Source organism: Copadichromis virginalis, linkage group LG14 (genome assembly GCF_057382275.1).
Source record: "Copadichromis virginalis isolate Kocher_CV1m ecotype Utaka linkage group LG14, C_Virginalis_male_GT1.1, whole genome shotgun sequence".
In the NCBI taxonomy this organism is placed as follows: domain Eukaryota; kingdom Metazoa; phylum Chordata; class Actinopteri; order Cichliformes; family Cichlidae; genus Copadichromis; species Copadichromis virginalis.
In genome coordinates this window covers 28547111-28573430 of record NC_140631.1, presented here as the reverse complement: position 1 = coordinate 28573430, position 26320 = coordinate 28547111, and the positions used below count along the sequence as shown (strand labels likewise).

Genomic DNA, 26320 nt, shown 5'->3' with positions numbered 1-26320 from the left:
AGTTGTCAAAAAAAAAATTGTCAGGTATCAGAAAAAAAATTGACAGGTATCAGAAAAAAAATTGTCAGGTGTCAGTTGTCAAAAAAAAAAAAAGTCAGGTATCAGACAAAAAATTGTCAGGTGTCAGAAAAAAAGTTGTCAGGTGTCAGAAAAAAATTTGTCAGGTGTCAGAAAAAAAGTTGTCAGGTGTCAGAACACAAGGTACCAGAGAGAAAATCTTCCTGCAGGTGGCGCTGTTGTCATGTCCCACCCGAATTGATTTCCAAATACGTCATCAACGTGTGACCGTGGGAGAGCGTAAGGTCATTGACCTCACCGGAGTTTTACCGTGTGTTACGTTTCGGTGTTGTCAGTGTTTTGTTTTTGCGTGACTGTCATGTGTTTCCTGTTTTACTTTGAAGGTCTGTTGTTATCTTAGTGTGTTCAGGTTACGTTTCCTTGTCTCGTCAGGTCTAATTTGCCCCAGCTGTGTTTCCCTCCTGTGGTCCATTCCCTGATTGCTCCTTCTATGTATTTAAGCCCTGTGTGTCAGTTGGTCATGGTCGCGATCTCCCCCGTGTTGTAAATAGTTTGGTGTTTTGATGTAAATAAATAGTCTGTTGTAAATAGCTGTGAATGGGTTTGTTAATATTTTCGTTTGAGACACCTTCGTTTTGGGATTTTGGTGGAAAGCTTTAGTTTGTTTCTCGTGTGTTTTTTTTTTCTTATTTTTATTTTCATACGTTGCACGCCGGTTGCCTAGGCCGGGGTGTAACATATGGGGGCTCGTCCGGGATTGCCTTCGCTGGGGGGGTCCGAGGACCGCCCCAGCCTTTGTCGTCTGCTGGAGGGTCAGTGGGACCGCTCCAGCCTCCACCAGCCTTCATCCGCTTTTGATCAAACATTTCACTTGGGGTTACATGTTTGATTTTTGGGTGGGGGGGAAATGTTACGTTTCGGTGTTGTTAGTGGTTGTTTTTGGTGTGTTTTTTTTTCTTATTTTTAATTTCATACGTTGCACGCCGGTTGCCTAGGCCGGGGTGTAACATATGGGGGCTCGTCCGGGATTGCCTTCGCTGGGGGGGTCCGAGGACCGCCCCAGCCTTTGTCGTCTGCTGGAGGGTCAGTGGGACCGCTCCAGCCTTCATCAGCTTCGTCCGTCTTCGCTGGAGGGTCCGTTGGAGGGACCGCTTCAGCCTTCGTCCGCCTTCGCTGGAGGGTCCGAGGCACCGCTTCAGCCTTCGTCCGCCTTTGCTGGAGGGTCCGAGGCACCGCTTCAGCCTTCGTTTGTCTTCGCTGGAGGGTCCGTGGGACCGCTCCAGCCTTCGTCTGCCTTCACTGGAGGGTCCGAGGCACCGCTCCAGCCTTCGTCTGCCTTCGCTGGAGGGTCCGAGGGACCGCTCCAGCCTTCGTCGTTTGCTGGGGGTTCATGGGACCGCTCCAGCCTCCACCAGCCTTCATCCGCTTTTGATCAAACATTTCACTTGGGGTTACATGTTTGATTTTTGGGTGGGGGGAAATGTTACGTTTCGGTGTTGTCAGTGTTTTGTTTTTGCGTGACTGTCATGTGTTTCCTGTTTTACTTTGAAGGTCTGTTGTTATCTTAGTGTGTTCAGTTTACGTTTCCTTGTCTCGTCAGGTCTAATTTGCCCCAGCTGTGTTTCCCTCCTGTGGTCCATTCCCTGATTGCTCCTTCTATGTATTTAAGCCCTGTGTGTCAGTTGGTCATGGTCGCGATCTCCCCCGTGTTGTAAATAGTTTGGTGTTTTGATGTAAATAAATAGTCTGTTGTAAATAGCTGTGAATGGGTTTGTTAATATTTTCGTTTGAGACACCTTCGTTTTGGGATTTTGGTGGAGAGCTTTAGTTTGTTTCTCGTGTGTTTTTTTTTCTTATTTTTATTTTCATACGTTGCACGCCGGTTGCCTAGGCCGGGGTGTAACACGTGGTTCAGGCTCCTAACGACACAAGGTAAGTTTAACTTTTTCTCCCTTTTGTTCATATTTTTGCCACAGTTGTGTTATATTAAGTTGCAGTTATGTTGTGAAAGTTACATATCAGAGACGGAAAGCCAGTTTTGTACGAAACCAAATCAGTACTATTTTTGTCTGGCTAATTCATTCTAGCTAGCGACAGTGGTGAAACGTGATTCAAATTTAAACTGTTCAGTAATTGTTTTGTATACATTTCAGCAAATGGACAAGCTGAAAGCTCACGAGCAGCCTGCATCCTTTCTGTCGCTCTTTTTCTTTATTTCTCTTTTCTATATTGCTACTGTCGGGATATGTTTTGATCCCGATATGTTTTTTTCTGTTGTTGTTTTTAGACTTTGCTGCAATATGTCATCTGACGATGATGAAAGGAGTATCCGACTCTGGCTGGTTCCCATGACTGTACCAAAAATACTTTTTTTTTTTAAATTAAAAAAAGCATTAAAAATAAATGACTAAAGTACAACTTATTTATTAACTACTGTTCACCTCTTTCATATCAAAGAAGTGTATTTTTTACTACACATGTTTTATTTGTGGGCACTGAATAGACGATGCTTTTAGTGTAATTGCCACATAAAAAGATTTAGTACTTTACTGGTTAATTACTTATGTTCAGTGTAAGACGTGGGTGATCAATTAGACTGTTGTTGTTACACTTAACCTTTCAAGATATGATGATAATAACATTGTTCAACAAAGGCTTAAAACAAAAGGAAATCAGCTGTGCACTGAATTCATATGGGCATAAAATAAGGCAAGTCTGCATTTCAACAGTTTCCGTGACAACTCTCTAAAATGACAAAACATGCAGTTTGCATTTAATATAATGTAAGTCTGTGTTGTCTTTTAACAGTGAGAGGCATCTGAGACGAGTTTTAAAACTTCTAGGGTTGAAGCGAAGATGCCCCCAACGACCTTTTACTGAAATCCACAAAGCTGTGGAGGTAAGCGTTAAAACATCAGTGCAAAAAATATATATTTTCCTGAAGTCTGTGTCATGAGCTATTGTAGAAACAATAAATGTTATTTTCTGTAGTGATTTAAAAAAAAAAAAACATTCAATTGTCTGTTTGTTTTTTAGAGTGAGATGAAACAGTGGTCTCCTGAACAAGGAATCAGGGCAATGGTAAAGCGGGTAAGGGATGTCAGAGGAGTGCGGCCTTGTTACAGGTTGGTTAAATAGTGTGTGTATATAATCAAGTATTCTCTTGTTTTACTGTTGAGCTCAGAGTAAAATCTATTGTTACTGTAGAGACGATGTTGCTAATATAATGAGGTATATGGATGCAAGTGGTCTTCAGAGGAGATCTCCTGGAAAGAAGAAAATTCCCCGTCGGAATTACATCAGCCGTGGTCCAAATGACACATGGCACATTGATGGTATTTATTTTATCTTTTCAATTAACCTTCCAAACATGTTTTGATGGTACTTCTGTTGAAACAAATTGTAATTATTATTTGTTGTTTCATATAGGCAATGATAAACTGAAGTTCTTTGGAATGTGGATACATTTGGGGATTGATGGGTAGGTTTGAATATGGCATTCGCTACTTAATTTATTATATTCAGTGATAGTACAAAGTTGCTTCAAGATAAGGATGTGCGGTAAACTGAGGTGTTATCTCTCCTGAGTAGTCTAGGGCAGGGATGGGCAAGTCCAGGCCTCGAGGGCCGGTGTCCTGCAGGTTTTAGATGTGTCCTTGATCCACAGCTGATTCAAATGGCTAAATTACCCTCACAACATGTTTTGTAGTTCTCCAGAGGCCTGGTAATGAACTAATCATTTTATTCAAGTGTGTTTACCCAGGGTGATATCTAAAACATGCAGGACACTGGCCCTCGAGGTCTGGATTTGGCCAAGCCTGGTCTAAGGGACCAAGATAAAGTATGAATAGTGAAGGAGGATTCAAGATGGCGGTTTTTAAAAGGCTTATTTCCTGCTAGTCTTAAAGTTCCATTTCAGACTGGCAGTTAATTTCAGGGAGGGCCAAGACCAACACAACAAACAAAACATCCCTGATATAAAGTAAACAGAATTTAACTCCAAAGAAAATAAAATGTACAATTTACGATAACCTACCTAACCAACACATAAACAGGAGAATACAAGGGATTACAAAACAAAAGGCAGCTCTCCCCTCGCGTCAGTCTGAACACAGTCAAGAGTCACATTCAATTCCAAAGGCATGTAAGCCTACACAACTATGGCAGTCAAAATGGCCGGAGGAACCAGATACAACGCCTAGACATAATACAATGGAAAACCAGCATACTCTTGGGGAATGTAACAAAAACCAAACATAGTGCCAAAACATGATTAAATCATATGTACAAGTGGCCACTTTTCTGTTTCTTTCTTTTCAGATTTTCCAGGAAGGTTCTATGGCTAAAGGTGGGCACATCCAACCGCAAGCAAAACTTTGTGGCCAGATACTTCTTTGAGGCTGTTCAAGAACAGGGTGGTATGCAATATACTAAAAAATGGGGGGTTAAAAAAGATTACATTTTGTTAATAAATTTATTTTTTCATCATTCACTAATTATCTTCAGTTTGTGTCTTTAGGCTGTCCTCAAATGATTCGGGGGGACAGAGGAAAGGAGAACCTTGTTGTGGGTCAAATGCAGATGGCATTTCACATGCGAGATCTTGGGAATCAGGCATGGAGGTGCTTCAGAATGGGGACATCAGTGCACAACCAGGTATGTCTTTAAGCTGGTAAATGACTATTTCTAAAGTAACAACCTGACAACAAAACTGATAATGTCATGTTTCTGTTGTTTAGAGAGCTGAATGTTTCAACAGTATTTTAAAGCAGACATGGATTAAGAAATGGCTGACAACATTTGAGGTAAAGCAAATCTTTCACCTGTAAAACCTATTAACAAAGACTAGCCATCCAAATTTCGTTAAACATACGATGGATTAGTTTATCTGAAAACACAAGGCCAGAATCTGTGTTTATGTACATCTGTACCTTTTCACTAATGAAATTCTCACCTTCACAACTTATGTCTTTTTCAAAACAACATGCGTAGGCCATGATGGAGTCTGGGATCCTTGAACTGGACAATCCTGTGCACATGTAAGTCAATATTTTTAGACATGAAAAATAATCAAGCAGCAGTATGAAAGTATGTGGTCTAGGAATGCCTTTGTTTTTTGAGTACTGATTAAAATTTAGCTTTTACTTATTCTACCTCAAAGAAGCAGATGAACATATGAATTTTTTAATTCTCCTTTTTCATAGCAACTGCTTGCAGTACTCACACTTGCCACTGCTTCAAAGAGACTTAAAAACGGAGCAAACAGTTTGGAACACCCATGACATCCGCAAGCAACGCAATGCACCTGGTCCATTTGGGAAACCCGACCTTCTGTTTACCTCACCACCTCCTGGTATGTCATTTGAAAGCCTGTGGGGTTTTATTTTTTTGTTTGTTTTTTAACTTTCATTAGTTTACTTTTACTTTGATATAGCACTCTTCACAGGATAAAAACCACAAAGTGGCTTCACAATAATATAAAACAGATAAACATAAAACAGCACAATCGAACATACAGAATAAATGCAATCAAGGAAACGTAATGATGGAGGCAGAGCATTCCATGACCTGGGAGCCACCGCTTTGGAAGATCTATTGCCTCTGGTCTTCTGGTGGGACTACTAACAGCCATTGATTAGATGATCACAGGCTGGGAGAGGGAGCGTGGGGTTCTATAAGATCAGAAATTAAGGCAGGAGCTTCACGATTCGGAGCATTGAAAGTCATTACTAAAATTTTAAAATGAATTTTCTAAAATATACTGGAAGCCAGTGTAATGAGCGTAAAACTGTTATAATGTGCTTTCTCTTTTGTGTCTTCTGAAGAAGCCTACTTGTAGTACAATAAGAGATTTCTGAATTTCTACTGTCAATACTAAAATGGCTTCATATTGACACCTTTAACTAAAAATTTATCTAAATGTTTGAGTGATATTTCCATCTTTAAGTTTCTGTAATAACATCTGTAAACACTGACTGCTTCTTATACAGGTTCTAGAACAGCTTTGTCATTATTCATTTATTTTTAACATTCAAAGTGAACATCTTTTCAATATTGTCTTTCATTCGCAGGATATGGCAATGTGCTGCACATTGTTGACCCAGACCTTTTAGACTATGCCAAGCAATTAATCTGTGAGAGGGAAGAGCCTTCACTGGTAGCAAACCAGGAATTCAGAGACATGTGCCAGAACATTTTAGAAAACAGCCAGTTTCCCTGCACACCTGATGGTTGCCTTGCTGCATACCTCATGCTAGTCCAAGAGCTCACAACTGCCATGAACAGAAATGCAGTTCCTACACTTTCTACGTTTGCCGAGGCAAATGACATATACATCTTTCTGAAGAGAGAGAGGATGGAAGGTGCACCAGTAAACATTTCCAATGACCAATAAAATCATACAACAGTGTTTGTTAACATTTATTTATCCTTGTTTAAAATCAACAGGTAATTTGAAAACTGTCTGACCAACAAAATGTACAATAAAATGTTGAAATACAATTGACAAGGTGCCATCTTTCATAATGATTCAGTGTTTCATTTACCACAACTTTTGTTAACAATAATGTAGAACATAATTCACATTGAAAGACTTTTGAACTGCAGACTGTAGCAACATTACCACTTGTAGCCATATCGGCTCGTAAGATCAAGGCCTGATTTGAGAAACTTAACAACATCAGATGCGGAAGGCCTTGAGTCTGGGTCATAGCTCACCAAACCACCAAGAAAACTGTTTTTGTCACTGAGATGTGATAGGGCATGTGGTGGGGTTTTGGTGGCCATTAGTGCAGCCAGTTCTCTTTGTTTTTTAACCATCCACGGAGCGGAACCCGTCAGGATCTCCAGATATGTGGCTCCGAGGGACCACATGTCTGTCTGGAACGAGGCCTCTTCAAACATCAGTATGCATTCAGGGGCCATGTAAAGATATGTGCCACCAGCTGGACCAGTAGCCTGGGCAGTGAACTTACTCCCTTGACGAAGCATCACAGTGTCTCTTATGTTTGCCATGCCCCAGTGTGTCAGGACTGCCTTCTTAGAAGGGTGGTGAACCTATAAGGTATACATATGAGAACTTACCAGGTTGTCTAAAATTTCACAAATGTTATCAAAAATGTCATTCCAAAGACCACAGCTCATAATTGGGGAAAAAAAAAAAACCCTCAAAGCTTTTAGCACCCAGATCACCCAATCACTGCAGATTTATTCTGAGATTGTTTATTATACCCAACATTAAAATTAACAGATTGGTTAATGATCCAACCCGGTTTTATAGTCCTGTGCATTTTTTAATCCCCATTCCACTTAAGCAAGTGGTACAGACTAATAAAATAATAGAAACTTTCAGTTTGTAAAGCCTAAACTTACAACATGTTTGGGAATTTTGTAGGTGTGCAAGAACCAACATATTAAAGAAAAATTGGACTATTAAAGAAACAATGTAAGGCTTCTTACTTAAAAATCCTTTATATGAATATGCCAGAAAAGTTTCTCATTGTTCAAATGTAGTGTTTAATAGACTGAAGAGAATAAAGTTAAATAAATAATATACTATTTTTATTTTGATCTTCAAAAACAAAGTGGAGAAAAAGAAAAATACAATATGGCTTACCATGACATTTGCTGGCTTTATATCCTGGTGAATGATTCTCTGTGCATGGATGTACTCTACTGCCATGGATAAGTCCAGTGATATGAAACCGGCATCATCCCCTTCAAGCTATCAAGACAATATATAATATTAATAAAACAATGCGTAGCCAGGTGTGACAATCTAACATGTCAGTCTTTTTATATGTTGTACACAAAGATGGTTTCAAGTACATATTTAAACAAATGCCAGCAATAAAAAGTTCTTTTTTAATATGAGGGTATTAAGATTATTCACATCTACCTAAATGTATTAAACATAAAATTATGAGTATTGGTACCTTCACCAAGCAGCTGTCTGTGTGAAGCACTTGCTGCAGGGTTGCGCCATGAATGTATTCAGCTGCCAACAAAAAGCAGGACTCAGTGCGGGCAACTGCCATGAGTCTGACGATGTTGGGGTTAGACAGTCTCCTAATAAAACAGAAACATGTCCGAATAAAAAAAACAAAATAGAGGCATATTATGTTACAGCTTGAGGAAGAATCGATTTTGACAATGAAAAAAAAAAAAGTGTGTCAAAGTTCTTACAGTGAAACATTTATCTCATGATGAATGTCGCTGTCCTCCATCCCTTGTTGGCCACACATGATCCTTTTAACAGCTGCTGGAGTACCATGAAAAGAACCTCTATTTTCTTTGCAGTTAAAAAAATTAACTTGCAAACATTACCAAAAAATTTAATAAAGTGTTGGATTACCATTTTCAAGGTCTTTTTTAAGCTGCTCGTAAGCTTTCAGCTTGTCCATTTGCTGAAATGTATACAAAACAATTACTGAACAGTTTAAATTTGAATCACGTTTCACCACTGTCGCTAGCTAGAATGAATTAGCCAGACAAAAATAGTACTGATTTGGTTTCGTACAAAACTGGCTTTCCGTCTCTGATATGTAACTTTCACAACATAACTGCAACTTAATATAACACAACTGTGGCAAAAATATGAACAAAAGGGAGAAAAAGTTAAACTTACCTTGTGTCGTTAGGAGCCTGAACCACGGTAAAACTCCGGTGAGGTCAATGACCTTACGCTCTCCCACGGTCACACGTTGATGACGTATTTGGAAATCAATTCGGGTGGGACATGACAACAGCGCCACCTGCAGGAAGATTTTCTCTCTGGTACCTTGTGTTCTGATACCTGACAATTTTTTTTTTGACAACTGACACCTGACAATTTTTTTTCTGACACCTGACAACTTTTTTGTCTGACACCTGACAATTTTTTTTCTGACACCTGACAACTTTTTTGTCTGACACCTGACAATTTTTTTTCTGATACCTGACATTTTTTTTTCTGACACCTGACAATTTTTTTTCTGACACCTGACAATTTTTTTTCTGATACCTGACTTTTTTTTTTTTTTTGACAACTGACACCTGACAATTTTTTGTCTGATACCTGACAATTTTTTTTGACAACTGACACCTGACAATTTTTTTTCTGATACCTGACAATTTTTTTTTTGACAACTGACAATTTTTTTTTTGACAACTGACACCTGACAATTTTTTGTCTGATACCTGACGATGTCCTAAAATGTACACCGTACATTACGTTACTCAGCTCAGGTCTGAGCTGTTTAGACGCCAGTGCTTCGCGGTGTATCATACAGTGCGTCCACTGCACATTGGGGGAGACGCGCTTGATGAGTGCTTGCAGCGCTTGCAGTGCAAATCCCCACACAGTCCTCCCATTTCAGCTCGACCTCTTTTAAGTAAGAGTCTATGATTTTAAACAGTTCTTCTGCAGTGGCTCTGGTAGGAACTTGTTTGCAGAAAATTAATTCCTCCCTCATCCATCAATGAATCTGACATACACAGCAAAATCTCCAGTGTTAAATTAACACTAGAGAGTGTCTATATGGGTCCACACCTCTGAGTGTTAAATACAACACTGTTGAGTGTTAAATTAACACTTTTGACAGTGTTATATGTTTAAAAGTAACCTAGTCAGTTTTGAAGATTAACAATGGCTAACACTGAGTAGTGTTGATTTTCTAACACTGGAATATTTCTAACATTTTGAATTATTTTCCAGTGTTAGAAAATCAGCACTGCTCAGTGTTAGCCATTGTTAATCTTCAAAACTGACTAGGTTATGAAAACAACTTAGGACTTTTGCCTACCATATGTATAGATACTTTTGCTCATAAAATTGTCATGTTATGGGCATAAAAAGTTCTTAAACACAGGTTTAACCATTTTAGCACACACCTTGGAGATGGTCCCCATAATTTTTCTTCCAGCCCTCCACCTTTGCTTCTAAAGATCTCCATCATGCATGGAGTGTACAAGTCTAGCTCAAAAAAGAATGTAGATAGCAGCGGTACTGTCGATATGGGCAGGAATTCCTTGTCAATCTGAAAAACAGATTAATAATAACAACAACAATACTACTACTACTACTAATAATAATAATAATAATTATAATATTAATAATATGTCAAACATATGAAACTAACCTGATATTGTTGAGGAGGTATAAGAATCTCAGAACACGGGAATGTGGCTTTATTTTTCAACGTATTTCTGGGGAGAGAAATTATTTAATTAAAATAAAATTATTACTCTTGATGAATTTGTGTTAATATCTACATACTGTGAAATGTGAAGACTGTTAGTCAGCCTTAATGCAGAGAGCAGAGAAACTATGACCCGAACAATGATCCACCTAAATCATTCTGAATTCAAAAACTAATTGAAGATATTACAAAAAACAGAAAATACACATGCAATTATTGTGACAGATTTTCTCTTTCTCCTTGTTATTAATTCCGCAAAACACTGGTATAGTTGAATTCAACCCTTCATCTATCCAGTTAATGCGGTTGTTCCCTTACTAAACTCCACTGACAAAAACAGCAATTTTAAGTACAGCATCATAAAAATCACCAAAACTACTTCAGTCAGTCTTACCACTGCTACCAACAATCACCAACTCCGGTTAAGGAGAAAGTAACCCTTCATTCAAGGAGTTATATGCGAAGACATTACTCTACGCGGCTTTCCCGCCGACATGACACTCTTCAAAGTTAGCTAACTCCAGAGAAAAAACAGTGCTAACCATGCAGATAACCATGAAACACACCTCATTCAAAGTCAACAGACACAAAAACCGAACTTACCAAAATAGCCTCATCAGTTTTTGCTCTGTTGCAACAATTAGCCACTCCGGTTAAGTTGGAAAGAAAATTCAAATTCACGACTTACATGTGAAAAGTGTTTGGCTCCACACACTCCCTGATATATAAAGCTCCTCTAAGTTACCACTTAGAGGTAAAACATTTAACCAATAGTATTTATCTCTCACACTCCTAACCTAAATAAATATATAAAGAGATATGTGAATAACTTACCTTACTGTCAAGTATACCAAAGGAGTAACTCCACATGCGCTCGTCAACTCTCAACGGACTCTTCCGCATCCGGTGGGCGTAGAGCATGCGCAATGCATGACGCTATCTGAGTCGTTGGTTTGATGGACCTCATTCTCATTGGATTGCCATGAATGAATTTAACTCATCAGAATTTTCCTTGACTCATATTCAACAAAAAAGAATGAATCATTTAATACCCATAAAAATGATTTCTTCATGTAATGTAAACATATTACTGCTTTGCTAATCAAACACATGCCCTAGTTGATTTTTTTGAGTGTGGTTTAAATCTTATCTCTCAGACAGACCGTTCTCCGTTGCTATAGGGGAACACACCTTGGCCTCTGCCCCAATTTACAGTGGTGTGCCTCAGGGGTCTGTGCTCGGTCCAGTTATTTTCTCCTTGTACATGCTGCCGTTGGGATTAATAAAAAAAAAAAATATATATATATATATATATAACATCTCCTTCCACTGTTATGCCATTGATATCCAAATTTATTCGCCTTTAATTAATTCTGATGTCTCTGCTTCTTTGCAACCTCTGTTCAGCTGTCTTCATGAGGTACGTCCTCTTAGGTCCTCTTGCTAGCCATCTCTTGCTCACTGTAAGAAACCTCAGAGTGTTCCTGATTAGCTCTTTTAATCTAGAGAACCAGGTCTCCACAGTGGTAAAAAGCAGCTTTTACCAGTTGCGCCAGATATCTCAAGCAAAACCATTCCTTCCTTTAAAGGACCTTGAAAAGCTTATCCACGCATTTATCACGTCCAGACTGGACTACTGTAACTCCCTCTGCTTGGGCCTCCAACACTCTTCTCTTTACCAATTAGTTCAAAATGTAGCTGCATGTCTCTTAACAGATACTAGAACCTATGATCACATCTCTCCAGTTTTAGCCAACTTACATTGGCTCCCTGTTAAATATCATATAGATTTTAAAATTATTTTGTTTACTTTTAAAATTCTAAACAATTTAGCGCCCAGCTAACTATCCAAACTCCTGTATTTGTACAATCCCAATAGAACACTAAGATCTTCCAATCAGATGCTCCTAACGCAACTGAGGTCTTGTCTGAAGTCCAGAGGTGACCGGGCCTTTGCTACCGTAGCACCTAGACTCTGGAATAACCTCCCTGCTCATATTCGTACCTCCAAGTCTATCCAGTTTTTTTTAATTGCATCTGAAAACTTATCTCTTTACTTTGGCTTTTGATTCAAACTAGCAGACTATTATCTGGCTTGTTGTGTTGTCACCTATATTGTTTTTTGCCCTGTTCTTTCTTAACTGTTTTGTTTTAATTGTCTCATTCTATTGCTCTGTCTGACTGTGAAGCACTTTGGTTTTTAATATGTGCTACTATAGAAATAAATTTTGATTGATTGATTGATTGATTGACCTGAATAGAATTAGTAGGTCGTTAGCAAGAGTATAGGACTTTACTCCCTGCGAAAGTGGCCACCCATAACTCTACCCAATTAAATTTAAGTAAATGTAAGTGTTTGTAAAAATGTACTTTTATTGAACCATGTTCATTCACTCATGAGCTGCTGTAAAATGAATCAAATGGTTGAATTGCCACCTCAGCATGCAGTCAAGTTCTATAGTCTTGCTAATGACCTACTAATTGTTTTCAGGTGTGTTGCAACAGGGACTCATGGAAAATTCTCAGGACAGCGGCCCTCAAGCACCGGAGTTCGAGACACCAGTCTACACTGTGCACTAAAGCATTAAAAAAACATGTCACTCAACACACAACACTGCGTGCCATGGGTAGTACTTCAGTTAGCCAAACCTAAAATAATACTTGATAATAATTTAAGCCTAAGACAAGATATTTTCATGTATTTTCATTTTCAATGAAATCTTAACTTCTGCACTCTGACGGCTACAAATTATTAGCTTAATTAGGTTGATTAGATTAAACCAAATCAAAAACTGTAGACCTCACTTTTAGAATCAGTGATCTATGATATTATTGATTTCATTTGTTTTACTTCAGGAGACACCACTTCAAGGCATGCTTTAACACTAAGCAATGCTAAATACATTTTAGAAAAAAATCTAAATTAAAGCATTTACTGTCAGATGTGAAGAAATGATTAGTTGAGTGACTGACAGGGGATTTCTAAGAATCGCCCCACAGTTCTTCAGCTAAGACACCTGAGTTAGAAAACACAAACACTCCAGTCGTCTTTACTCGCAAGGGCAGTCACAGAGCGCTCGTCCTTGCAGGAGGGCACTCGCACTCTGTCACTGTCTGCGTTCTTTATTTATACAAGCTGGTCACATGTGTGTACAACGATAACAAAGTTATTCCAAGAACTCAGAGCTGAGGTTCCCCTTTTCTAAGTCTGTATGTTCTTAGAAAAGAGGAAGCTGTTAGTTGCTAAATAAGTTTATCACACAAGAGTTCATGTGAAAAGTCACGTAGACATGTGGATTGCTTAGTGATCAATAAAAAAAACGTACAATTTTCTTCTGACAGTGACTTTATTTAATTACAGTTATTTAAGCTATTTATTATTATTCATTGTTATGCAAAGTCCTGCCATGCAAGTGTAATGCAAATATACTTTTTATATAGCATGCCAAAAAAACATTTTTTATATTTCTCAAAATAAATGTGGTGACTTCTTCCCCATCATGTTCTTCTTGGTATTCTTTTCTGGTTTCAGTAAGATGATATAACATTTGGGTATAAAGATGCAAATTAGCAGTCCAAAACTAGATGCAAGTATTGCAAATATTTCTACAGCAACACTGAATTTCCCAGGGGAGCTGACATATGCTGGGATAAATGTAATCCATACTGCACAGAATATTAGCATGCTGAAAGTGATCAATTTGGCTTCATTAAAATTATCAGGCAGTTTCCGAGCTAGAAATGCAAAAATGAAACACAAAATGGCCAGTATTCCAATGTATCCTATCACAGCCCAATACCCTACAGCTGAGCCAAGGGCACACTCTAAGATGATTTTATCTTTGAATTCCTTAAAATTCTGAGATGGGAAAGGAGGTGAAGTTGTTAACCAAATGATGCATATGATAACTTGTATCAGAGTGAAACCCAGAACACAGAGTCTTTGCTGTACATGTCCAAACCACTTTTTAACATTAATACCTGGACCTGTAGCCCTGAAGGCCATTAACACAACCATTGTTTTTCCCAGAAGACAAGAGATACAGAGGACAAAGGTGATGCCAAATGCTGTGTGTCGCAGCATACAAGACCAGTCAGATGGCTTACCAATGAAGGTCAGAGAACACAGGAAGCACAGAATTAACGAGAAGAGCAGCAGGAAACTCAGCTCAGAATTGTTTGCTCTGACAATGGAAGTTTTCCTATATTTGAAGAAAATGAGTATCACACTAGCAGTCATGCATGTCCCAAATAAAGATGCTGCAGTGAGCAGTGCTCCCATAATTTCTTCATATGACAAAAACACTGCTTCCTTCTTTATACAGGCATCTCGTCTTTCATTTGACCAAAACTCAGGGAGACATCTCACACAGGTGGCAGAATCTGAAAATTTTATATTGAAGCAGATTTTACAGTTGTTGAGTAAAGTTATTTCTGTAACTGCTCCAAGGAAGAAATGTGTATACAAAGATTTCTGAAGACATGCACGTGCTTTCTCTCTTACAAGCAGTATTTACTGTGAAAAAGGTTTGACATTCAAGCTGATGGTAAAAGGCATACTGCACTGATCACAACAGCAAAATTTTGGCATCAAGAAACCAGTCCCGAACTGGCCTTTCTGCAGGCCATAACTTTCAATATTTTTAAAGAATTTGGCACATAATTAAAATAAAAACTTGACAAGACCCACTCTGATGAGCAGCTAGAATCCTGTATCAGACAAGAATAGGACAATATTCTTCTTTCAGACATTTACACAGAAAAATGAGCAAACAAACAACGACAACAGCAAAAACAAAAACAAAAAAAAACTGGAAATAATAATCAAAATATTGCTTTATGAGATGTGCAAATAAATGCATTCTGCTTTTCTGTATATTTTAGGCCGGGGTGGCCAGGGTGCGGCTCTTTGCCTGGTTTAATGCAGCTCTTACATACATATCAAAGTTTGTGTTTGTGTTTTGAAGTTTTTTAAGTGTGCCTATGCCAAGAGGCACACTTATTACTATTCGTCGGATTTATTATTCTTATTATTATTTTCCTACAGTTTTGACACAAGGGTTACATATGTCATATCATTTTGTGCGGCTGGGTCTGGACTAGTATGCTATGACTTTTGGTGCTTATGACTTTTATAGCTTTTTAAATATTTAGATTTTAGTGCAAATTTTGGCCCATTTGTAGGCCCATGAGAAAGATTCAACTTTTGGCCCCCTAGAAACAGATTTCAAACTTAATTTGTGGTGTGTTGGCTCTCTCTAGTGGTATGTCGGGAGTGGTATGGCCTGTCTACCCGTATTTGGATTACCGTAATGACGACAATATCAATGGCGCGCACAGCGTCGCTGCTTTCAGGAACCATTTGAATTTTTAAGGTTGCGCGAACCATTGAATAGTTACGGTAACCGCAAGGGTGTATGCTTGGTGGAACACTCCATATCCCACAATTCATAGCACACCTCTACCGACTCAAACAATGTTTGTCAAAACATATTAGGAACAGTGCTCTTACGATATTGCTGCTAGCACGGCTAGCGTCTCTTCGCTAAAAAGCACCCGGGCTTGGCTTACAGTGAGGCGGCTGACACTCGTTTCACCACCCGATCACTCGCCAAGAGACTGTTTCTCAGCTGGACTTACAGTATTTTTCGTTTATATGGGCCGATAATTCATTTATTCATTTTAGTAACGGTATAAACAGTGAAAGGTGGTTGTCCAGATGCTGGTCGATGTGGGAAAAATAACTGAGTTTTTGGTGGTGGCTAACGCAGAGCTCCAACAAAGGGCAGCTAGCCCTGACAGAAAGGACATGCGGGAAAAGAGACATGCGAGGCGACCGCCGATCGACCGGTGGTGGCTAACGCGGAGCTCAATCATGAATAAGGGAAACCAAAGGCAGGAGCGTGAGGTGAACTGAATTTCAGGTAAGAAGTTATGAACTGCACTCTATCTGGGTCAGATATAAACCGAGTTTAGGTGTAGTTTATTTTTGTTGTGCTGACAGTTACAATAACTCGTACTGCGTGCTAGCTAGCACGACGGAGTTTCTATACAGCTGTGTGCGTGCTAAGTTACTGATGTTGAACTTTATGACAACCTTTCCTGTCATTCTCTCGCCTGTTGAAACTTCAATCATGAAACTGATCAATAATCGGCTTTTCTCTCGTTTGTTTATTGCGCTAAACAACAGCAGCTGCACGTTTAAGCTTGATCAGCTGTTGTTAGAATTCATTTGATTTTAGTTTCTAGTATCAGCTGATGTTTGCTGGAGCCACAGCTGTAAAAAAGGGCTGGTCGAAACCAGGAGATGTCCTTACTGAATCATCAGAGCTGAACTGGTGATGGAGAAACAGGTTTACAGGTACCTTTTAGGTGACATGAATGAGTTGAAGGGAAGTTATGAACTGTTTCTGAGAGACAAATAACACCAAGCTCCTTTTTTTGTGTAGCTGACAGCTGGTAACTGTGCAGGGGCGGATCTAGCAAAGCTTTTGCCAGGGGGCCAGGTAGGGCATTAACAGGGAAAGGGGGACACAAAGATATACTTTTCTTTCTTGCTCTCATATAAAATATTTAGCTTTTATTAAATAGTTATCTGAATCTTACAACCAACGTTTGTATAATAATACACAAGATTGGCTGTAGACCATTGTTAATCATTCAGAACACTGTGTAAAAATAACAAAAAACAAAAAGTGAATGCAAAAGTGCATAAATATTTATTTTACGTGTTTGATGTGTGTGGCAGGCCGTGGTCTACAGTGCCGCTGCAGGGGAGGTGGACCCACCTCAGCGGCATCTGCAATCACGCCTCTCAGGCGTAAAGTCTGTGCTCTCTCGACTGTTTTTTTTTTTGGTGTGTGTCGGGCTGTGAGTTGAAAAGCTACAGCCGGCTGTTTGGGTACACCAACCATGTGTGAAAAGTGGTCCATAACGTAATGCTTCAAAGCGTGTTCATGCAAACATTGTCGGGTCTGCCGTGGTACAATGGGACTTCTGCTCATTAACCTCTGTGCACAGCGTCTGCAAATCGGGGCTGTACGAAGTCACCTCATCTTTACACAAAACTGTAAGCTGTCATCTGTGAGGCGCGAGTGGTGTTTTTTTTTTACCATAGTTCATGGTGGAGAATGGCTGCTCTGCTGAGTTTTGCTCTCTGTAGCCGTATGAATGGCAAACTACACTGATTATCGGCGGCATAGGCACACTTTAAATTTCTTCTGAAATTTTCGCTTTCTAGTTTGTTGTTATTGGTTTTTTAAAATGTGCGCATTCGCTTTGCTTGAGTTCAATATGGTATTTTCATCGAATGCGCATGTGTGTGAGATGAAAATACCGCAAAGTTTTCCAGTAGGGGCAAGTTCACTCTCAAAATGGCAGGGAAAAAATGCACAGCTAAACAAAAATATGCTGGATTGGAACATTGCACGGGCTAAAAAGCCATACAATGAAGGGGAGTTTGTTAAAAAAAATGCCTCAGTGACGTTGTCTAAGGAGCTTGGAAAGAAAAGTGTCTGGACTTCTTTAAGTTGCTTGAAGACCTTTCACCTCTCATCCGAGAAGCTTCTGCAGTTCTTCAAGAAGGTTCAAGAAGCTTCTCGGATGAGAGGTGAAACGTCTTCAAGCAACTTAAAGAAGTCCAGATGCTTTTCTTTCCAAGCTCCTTAGACTACAACGACCTGGATGACTGAGAACCTTCACAGACTCAGTGACGTTGTTGAAATCTTTTCTCCTGAAAACGACAAAAGTAAAACGCATGGTATCGTCGGACGTCCAACTGTCCCGCCACACTGTTAACACAGAATATCAGACATTAACACAGCTATTGAATTACAGTTGCACTCTGACCTTCAAGCATGTGAGTATTTTAGTGTCGCATTGGATGAGAGTTGTGATATACAAGACAAGACTCAGTTGGCAATATTTGCACGGTCTGTGTCAAACGATTGTGTGATCAAAGAAGAACTCCTTGATATTGTGCCATTAAAAGAGAGAACCCATAGATGTGAAAGAAACCATGATGGCTGCATTTGAAAAATCGAATCTGCCTATAACGAAACTAACTGCAATAACCACAGATGGAGCACCAGCCATGATGGGATCTGTGAACGTGCTCATGGGGTTGTGCAAGCTGACCAAACATTTCCTGAGTTTTGGAAGCAACTCGTGTCTAAATCATTGAATTTAGATAACGTCATGAAGCCTTTGATGGAAATCGCCAACTACATCCGCACACATGCGCTTAACCATAGCGAAATTCAACAATGTCATCGCTGAGCTGGACCAAGGGCTTCCAGGTGACCTGCCACTCCACTGCACTGTGAGGTAGCTGTCAAAAGGCCAGGTACTCTCTCACTTCTTTGAGCTTTTGGAATCCCTGAAACTGTTTATGGAAGAGAAGGACAAGGACTATCCCGAGCTCTCAGACATCAAGTGTATTATGGATCTGGCATTTTTGGTCGACAAGCTGTGTCACTTGGATAGACTGAACCTGACCCTGCAGGGTAAGTTAGAAAATGCTGCCTGACCTAGTGGAAAGTGTGTTTGCGTTTGTCAACAAACTGAAGCTGTTAAAGGCACATATTCAAAAGGTAGATTTATCGCATTTTCCCACTCTGCTAAAAGCCAGCGGTTAAGTCGCCAGCACCACCCTGAGTAAGGAAAGAGACAGATATGCAGTGCTGGTTGAAAACTTGCACAAAAGCTTTGTGACCCTGTTCCATGATCTACAATTGAAAAGGCCACAGATTGCATTCATTGTCGACCCATTTAATGCAGAGACAGACTGTTTGAAAGTCCCGCTGGTCACAGATGAAGCTGCGGCTGAGTTGGAGATGATCGATCTTTATAAGGAGGACCAATTGAAACCTGCTTTAAGGGAAGGGACCCTTGAGTTCTGGAAAGGTGTGCCAATGGAAAAATACCGCAATGTCAAACGGGCTGCGCTTAAGATACTGTCAATGTTTGGTTCAACATACGTCTGCAAGTCTGTGTTTTCTACCCTAAAACATGTGAAATCAAAGCATCGATCTGTTCTGACTGACACTCATTGCTTCGAGTGGTAACAACGGAATACAAGCCAGATTTGAAGAGGATTGTTCAAGGCAAGGAATGCCAGAAGTCCCACAAAACAACATGCATTGTAAAAGAAAAATGCTATTGTAGATTATTATATTTTTGTTTGTGGACTTAGAGTTTGTGTGTGAGAGACAGTGCACACAATATTCATTGTTGAAAATGACTGGCCTGTGGTTTTAGTACTGTAGGAGTCCATTCCTGTCATTATCATGTTGGTGTGTGACATTTACAATAAATCTGGCTGAGCAGAGGTGTGTGTGTGAGTGTGTGTGAGAGAGAGAGGGAGGAAGGGATGGGTGATGTTCATGTGTGCCCATGTGTATGATGTGGCTCTTTGCGGTAACACAATAAAAAAAAGAGTGGCTCTTGGTCTCTGACTGGTTGGCCACCCCTGCTTTAGACAATGTTTTGGATTTATAAATTTTGTAGGAAACAATTCATCAAAATTATTAAATAATTCTTCAGAGGAATTAGTCCATATTTTTGGATGGCATGTGAAATTTTTGCTATGTGCGAAACTTAAAAAAAAAAGAGATCTAACCTGTAACATTGCTGATTTCTCCCTCTGCACATTGTATACAGTCATAGCAGCAAACAGGCCTTCCTTTCTGGAGAACCTTGCGTGTTCCTGGCGGACATTTCTCGCTGCAAACTGACACAGGGACCTGCATGAATAATTACATAAAACTTTATATAAAATATGAAAAACACTGCATGGTGTCATCTTTCCAACATGTAGCAATAAGTAAAAAACATAGCGTGAAACTATATAAAAATATGTATAAAATATGTACAGTTATAATATAATTTTTGAATATTTTATAGCTTACCAGCTTTGAGTTTCTTGCCCAAATTAAAGACTTGTTTTGGAAATTTAGCTTTTTTTCTGGAGCTAATGATATATCATAAAGACTAACTGTCACAAACTCCACAACGCCGTTTTCTTTTGGCTGCCAGTTTATAATTTCATACTTTGCTGCTGGATCTCCATTCTCATCAAAGTAAACCTCATCCCCTTCCTTAGTTGTGAAGTGACTCTTTCGTATGTGTTGTAAAATCTAAGAAATATGTCATAACTCAGTATATTGCATGACTGAGATCTTGCACACCCATTGACTTGCGAATATAAGACATTAGCTCTTTTCTTAAAATCATTTTTCTTTCTAATTGAACTTAATGTGTTAACAATAGTATTAGTTGGTTTTAAGCTCACCGTGAATGGATCTAGCTGGACTTTGTTGCTACATGCTTTATTACAGCTGACAATGTTGTGAAGGGCATGGGCCACAGCATACACTCCTTTATAGACATTGTTAAAGATAGGCATGAGAGACATATCAGTGAAGCTGTTTTGAACTCCGTTCAGATCTTCATGTCCAGTACACTCTCTCTGAATGTTTGCTGATGACGTTGACTGCCTAAACTTACAGTTAAATAATGTCTCCCAGAACTCAGTAAATAGTTCATTGTTAGATGAATTGAGTGACTTCACATCCAGTATGAACTCTCTCAGGCCAGTGACATGTGCTTTGGGAATGGAAAGGCCTATGGCACCATTCAGTATGTGATGTATATCCATTTTTGCTGTTTGCGAATCAAATATCCAAGACTCACTGCCTACCCACTGATACCCAGACAAGTTATGGTATGAAAACTCATGTATCAGAACATCCATCTCCTTGTGTGACAGAAAGGCAATGATCACCTTGGAGGTTGAAGCCTTTATAGTGCGAATTATTTCTCTTATTTTGTCAGATGGATCTGTTCTAAAAAAAGATACAGAATACTCCAGAAAGATGCCCAGGCGCTGTGCAGTTTCTGTAAATGTGGCCATGCCATTATTTCCATAATCATTATTAGTTCTGATAGCTCCAACCCAAGTCCATCCAAAATGCTTGACCAAATGGGCCAGGGCTCTGCTCTGGTAGTAGTCACTGGGTATTGTTCTGAGGAAGGATGGGTTTTGTCACTGAGACAAGCACATGTGGCAAAGTGGCTGATCTAGAATTAAACATAAAGAACTTATATTTGAAAAAGACACAGAATGAGAGAAGATTAAGATGTTAAAAATAAGACAAACACTTAATTAAATTTGCTCAGAGGAGTTGGGAAAATGATTTAGTTACATTATTTCATTTTATAAAATATCAGTTCTACTCACTACTGGTACATAAAATGGTCCAATAACAGTGGCTATTGCTATGGTTGGAGAGGAAGAGGTCTCTCCCATTATGGCCTGTACGTGTGCAGGTCTGGTACATGATGCCTTGGAGGGTACAGACACAATTTCATTACCATTAGCCAAAGCCAGTGTAAGTCCTACACTTCGGGCAACATTGCCACAAGTATTAAAGATTTTATAGCCCAGAGTGACTCCCGGCAGTAGGTCTGTACTGTTATTAATCTCCTCAATGGCAAAAAGCATAGCTTGGGCAAACTGCAAATCTCTGAAATTTAAACTTAATTGAGACAATTATTAATAATTCATAAAATAGAGAGAAAAAGTATTTCAAACAAAACCATTTAATGTCAATGATTTATATAACTGAAACCAAACATACATAATACAAAATATTTATCAAGTTTTATTTGTATCAAATGACTTCTAGGAGATTCCTTTAATCTAAATGCATTTCGTTGATGAGACTTACCTGGTGCATTGAAGTGGCAGTGGTTTGTGCGTGTAGGTATCCTTTCTGTCTTTCCAGCTGGTGTGAAACGAAAACATACCCCCCAATATAATATCCCCATCCTTACATAGCAGTGGGTTCCCAGGATCTCCTCTCTGCCTGCACACTGGCTCCTCAGCATGAGAGACAGATGCCACTAACAGCAGTTGCAGCAGTGCCCATCCCTGCTCTGGCCATACCTGTGTTGATGTCATTTTTCAGCTAAATCAATTAGTGGCACTGAAAATGAAATTTACAGTGGTATTTATACCTTTTGGTGAAACATAAGAAATGATAGAAGAGTGGCAGTTCATTCTCAGTAGACCTACAAGGTTGGGCAAAAGGAGGGACATGCCCTAATTTTCAATTTAATGTAGGTTAAAGTGTGTAAAATAAATAGATAAATAAGATAAGATAAGAACTTTATTTATCCCGAGGGAAATTATTTTGTCATACACATGCTCAATGCAGCAAGAGAGACAGAGGAACAGTAATAAGATATACAATATGTACAATAGAATACAAGTAAATACATACATATACAATACAATAAATACATACATACACTTTAGCCATGCCCATTTAAATATGAAGTCACAGTGTAAAATAGAACTCCCTACAAATACATATGCTTTGCAAATTATTTTTCCCATGGGAAATTTGCAGTGATTTCTTCTTCTATGGCAATAAAGGTCATATATTTACCATAAATTCTAGACTACAGAGTGCACCTGATTAAAAGCCACATGCTCTAATTTTAGAAAGGAAATCTATTTTGTACTTATCGGTAACACACAAGTTATGTTGCTTATGTTTTTTTACTGAACAGTGAATGAACAACATTCCAATATTTTCTAACGACCGGTAAAAATATATACCGTATACATACGACAGCCTACCAGGAAAAGTAATTAATCGCCTTCTTCGTCTTCCTCCTGAGCACTAAAACCATCAAAGTCGTCTTCTTCAGTGTCCAAATTGAACAGCCTTAGGCTCTCGCCATACACTTCAGTCTCTTTGTTGTCGCTCTCACTTGAGCACAGGTGGTGCTCTTCATCACGCAGCAGTCCAGCCTTTTGAAATCTGTTGGTGATGGTGGATGTTTTGACACAGCTCCACACATTTAGGATCCATTGGCAGACTTTAGTTAAAGATGCTCTTTGCATGCGGCCTGTTTTGGTAAATGATTTCTCGCCGCTTGTCATCCAAGCCTCCCACTCAAGGCGCAGTGCCACTTTAAATGCCTGGTTCACGCTGATGTCCAGTAGGGCTGCCACGATTTGTCGACTAGTCACGATTACGTCGACTATCAAAATCGTCGACGACTGATTTAATAGTCGACGCGTCGTTTGAAGCTTTGTAAGATCCCAAAAGACCCAGGAATAAGTAGCAGGATTTAAGAGTGTAATAACGGACTGAAACAGAAGATGGCAGCACTGCATGTACAAGGATGCCAGCTGCCGTTAAACCCCGAAGAAGAAGAAGAAGAAGAAGAAGCAGCTTTGTCCCAGAATTCATAGCGCGGCCCAGCTTAGTTTCCAACAATGGCGGTAGCTAGTTAGTTTTAATATTACTCTTATTATTCTTTCTGGGTCACAAAATAAACGTTTAACATATTTTCAGGCGAGAATGTAGCTGTGTAAACCTCAAATATCGGCTCAGTTTATCAGGACACCACATATTTTCAAAAGCGCTCCGACGTTTTCGGAGACATCTGTTACCCACTAGCTCGATAGCTAGCCGGGGGCTAGGTCACTAGCGCTGTGAGAACACCGGACTCCCGGCAAATTGTTTTCAAACCCACCGCCGTCTTTCGCTACTCAGGTTAAATATATATGAGTCACTTAGATAAATTAAAAATGTTGTTGTTTGGCTTTTTTTTTCAGTATTTTAGTTGTTCCTGAGTAAATCGGTTTGTCTGAGATTAAAGTTATAGTTTTTACACAGCTGAATAAACGTCAAGCAGACAGCTGATCATCAGAAGTGTGAGATGCTGGAGAATTTACTCCGGTGTCCTGTTATATTTTAGATAGCAAGGAGTTTATTAAACTCCACCGAGACAATCTGCTAATTTCATTAAAATTGAATAAACTATCATCTTGTCTTTATTTTTAGTTAGCACCTTAAAAGCTTAAAGCTGTAAGCTAATGATAGTTATATAAGAGTAGATGCTGCTGGTGCAATAAGCTGTAGTTTTACGTCCAGTGGATGATGATCTGATTAGTCGACTAATCGCATAAATAATCGGTGACTAGTCGACTATCAAAATAATCGTTTGTGGCAGCCCTAATGTCCAGTGACTTCAAATACTTAGTGCTGCCCCAAGGAATCACAGCTGGAATTGAGTTTGTACTCTTGTTAGCAGTTTTTGCTGAATCTGTTATATGGGCCGTCATGCTGTCCATAACAGCAATGCTTTTTTTCTGTGAAAAAATCCCCCAGCCGCTAAAAAATCACCGTCGGTGGAAGCTTTAGCCTGGATGCTGTGTAGCTCAGAACACAAGTAAAATGCGTTCTCTCATGGTCACTTGTTTTCTGTGTGATGGACAAGTCACCTTTTTTATTAACAATCTGAGTGAGAGGCAGGTCAAACATCAAATGTATTTCATCCACATTTATAATATCATCTGGCTCGATGGAGTTTTCCACTATCTTTGTTTGAGTGACTGTGCAGAAGTTAGCGAGTTTTTCCTCGTAGTTGGGAGGGAGCTGCTGACACAAAATTGTGCCCTGATGAGCAGGTCTTTTCATCTCACAAATCTAAATCACTGCAATGGTCCACTTCTAAAATCTTCAATTTTCATTTCGGTGGCGATTGCTTTAGCCTTCAGTCTGATCTGCACGGTGGAAACACCGCAGCCCCCTTCTCTCTGAGTGTTAATCCAGTTTTCAAGAAAGTTTTCAAGTTCGGGCCATCTGTTATGATTACCTCTGAAAGCTTTTGTCATCTTTTTGCATTGACTCAGTTTTTCACACTGGCATCTCCACTGTCTCATCATCAATTCATTTATGCCAAGATTACATGCAGCGGGTTGTTTTCCTTCTTCAACCGCCAGATTGATTGCCTTTAACTTTAATGCATACATAATGTTAAAATTTGGGCTGCATCATATGCTTTTCTTCGAGTGTTTTCCATGTTGATGAGGATGATTTACAATAATTTAATTGTGAAAGTATGCTAATGTATCACACAATTTCATTGGACCTCTGTGAACTACTTATCAACTTTATTGGTCTACTGTTACAAGGCAAAATGTTTTTGGTAGCATTGAAAAAAAAATGCATTAGCTGCACCTTAGTATAGGCCGCAGTGTTCAAAATCTGGGAAAAAAGTAACGGCTTATAGTCTGGAATTTACGGTACTTTCTTAGTAATTCAATATCTTATTAAATACGTGGATGCACTGAAAATTTTATTTATATTTTTTTGTACAGTATTGTGGGCTACTCTTAGAGCTTTACACAATATATCACAGTCACCATTCATGTTGAGATTCACATCTGTGCATCACTGATGTGAATGACAGTTGGTGAATCTACCGGTGCTCTGAACGGATAATTGGAGGTGAGCTTCCCTTCCTCCAAGACATCTACAGGAAGCGGTGCCTGAGGAAAGCGGGAAGGATCATCAAGGACTCCAGTCACCCCAGCCATAAACTGTTCAGACTACTTCCATCAGGAAGGAGGTTCTGCAGCATCCGGTCCCGTACCAGCAGACTGAGAGACAGCTTTTTCCACCAGGCCATCAGACTGCTGAACACTTCATAGACACCTCACCTTCACTACTGGAACTTCAACATTATGCCACTTGTTTTGCACATGTCCAACTACCAACTTCTGTATATTTTATATATTTTATTTTATTGTTTACTCTATTTAATTTGTAAAATATGTAACACACACACACGTAGAAAAACATATTTAGTATACACATCCAGTAATGCATACACTCTTATATTGTACATATATTTATTACTGTCAGATTTAGCCATTTTTATATTTTGCTTGTTTTATGTTATTGTATTTTGCACAACTCTGTTGCTTGTGAAGCTCGCACACAAGAATTTCACCCGCATGTGCTGTACCAGTGTGCCTGCACATGTGATGTGACAATAAAAGTGATTTGATTTGATTTGGGTAGACTGATGCTATTCTTTCTCATTTAACATCAGCAGCAATGTACCAGTGGCTGTACCAGTAACACAGCATAGAAGAAGGTAACAGTTAATAGTCTTTACAGCTTTGAAGCAACAATGGCGCCTGTGTTTGGCTTTGCCGCCGCTGCTACAGCTCGTTGGAGGCGACAGTGTAGTTTTTCACTGTCGTCGCTTGTCGTTTGCAATATACTTTTCGCTCTTTTGTATTCTGACTTTGCTTC

At 39.3% G+C, this 26320-nt stretch overlaps 2 protein-coding genes and 1 pseudogene across 2 annotated transcripts; 1 reads left to right on the top strand and 2 right to left on the bottom strand.

Annotated features, from left to right (window-relative positions):
• Nucleotides 1-1929: 1929 nt before the first annotated feature.
• On the top strand, nucleotides 1930-6519 carry LOC146694176 (uncharacterized). The gene is made up of 13 exons (XM_085430318.1): nucleotides 1930-1950; nucleotides 2306-2343; nucleotides 2643-2727; nucleotides 2827-2917; nucleotides 3055-3143; nucleotides 3226-3353; nucleotides 3448-3499; nucleotides 4339-4436; nucleotides 4538-4674; nucleotides 4758-4823; nucleotides 5011-5057; nucleotides 5223-5371; nucleotides 6090-6519. The coding sequence occupies exons 2-13, from the start codon at nucleotides 2319-2321 to the stop codon at nucleotides 6410-6412; spliced, it is 1290 nt and encodes a 429-aa protein (XP_085286444.1). The 5' UTR covers nucleotides 1930-1950; nucleotides 2306-2318; the 3' UTR covers nucleotides 6413-6519.
• Nucleotides 6425-9010, bottom strand: LOC146694175 (uncharacterized). The gene is made up of 5 exons (XM_085430316.1): nucleotides 8372-9010; nucleotides 8203-8278; nucleotides 7953-8085; nucleotides 7634-7741; nucleotides 6425-7074 (listed from the first exon to the last, which is right to left on the bottom strand). The coding sequence occupies exons 1-5, from the start codon at nucleotides 8418-8420 to the stop codon at nucleotides 6637-6639; spliced, it is 804 nt and encodes a 267-aa protein (XP_085286442.1). The 5' UTR covers nucleotides 8421-9010; the 3' UTR covers nucleotides 6425-6636.
• Nucleotides 9011-13665: 4655 nt separating this feature from the next.
• Nucleotides 13666-21714, bottom strand: LOC146694174 (extracellular calcium-sensing receptor-like; annotated as a pseudogene).
• Nucleotides 21715-26320: the final 4606 nt, after the last annotated feature.

Excerpts from the sequence above, each read along its gene's own strand:
- LOC146694175 (XM_085430316.1), bottom strand. The coding sequence starts at position 8,420 with ATGGACAAGCTGAAAGCTTACGAGCAGCTTAAAAAAGACCTTGAAAAT. Across the intron at positions 8,279-8,371 it reads TAAAAAAGACCTTGAAAATG|CAGCTGTTAAAAGGATCATG; the intron begins GTAATCCAACAC and ends ATGGTACTCCAG. Across the intron at positions 8,086-8,202 it reads CATGAGATAAATGTTTCACT|GAGACTGTCTAACCCCAACA; the intron begins GTAAGAACTTTG and ends CTGTTTTATTAG.
- LOC146694176 (XM_085430318.1), top strand. The coding sequence starts at position 2,319 with ATGTCATCTGACGATGATGAAAGGA. Across the intron at positions 3,144-3,225 it reads GGAGTGCGGCCTTGTTACAG|AGACGATGTTGCTAATATAA; the intron begins GTTGGTTAAATA and ends TTGTTACTGTAG. Across the intron at positions 4,675-4,757 it reads GGACATCAGTGCACAACCAG|AGAGCTGAATGTTTCAACAG; the intron begins GTATGTCTTTAA and ends TCTGTTGTTTAG.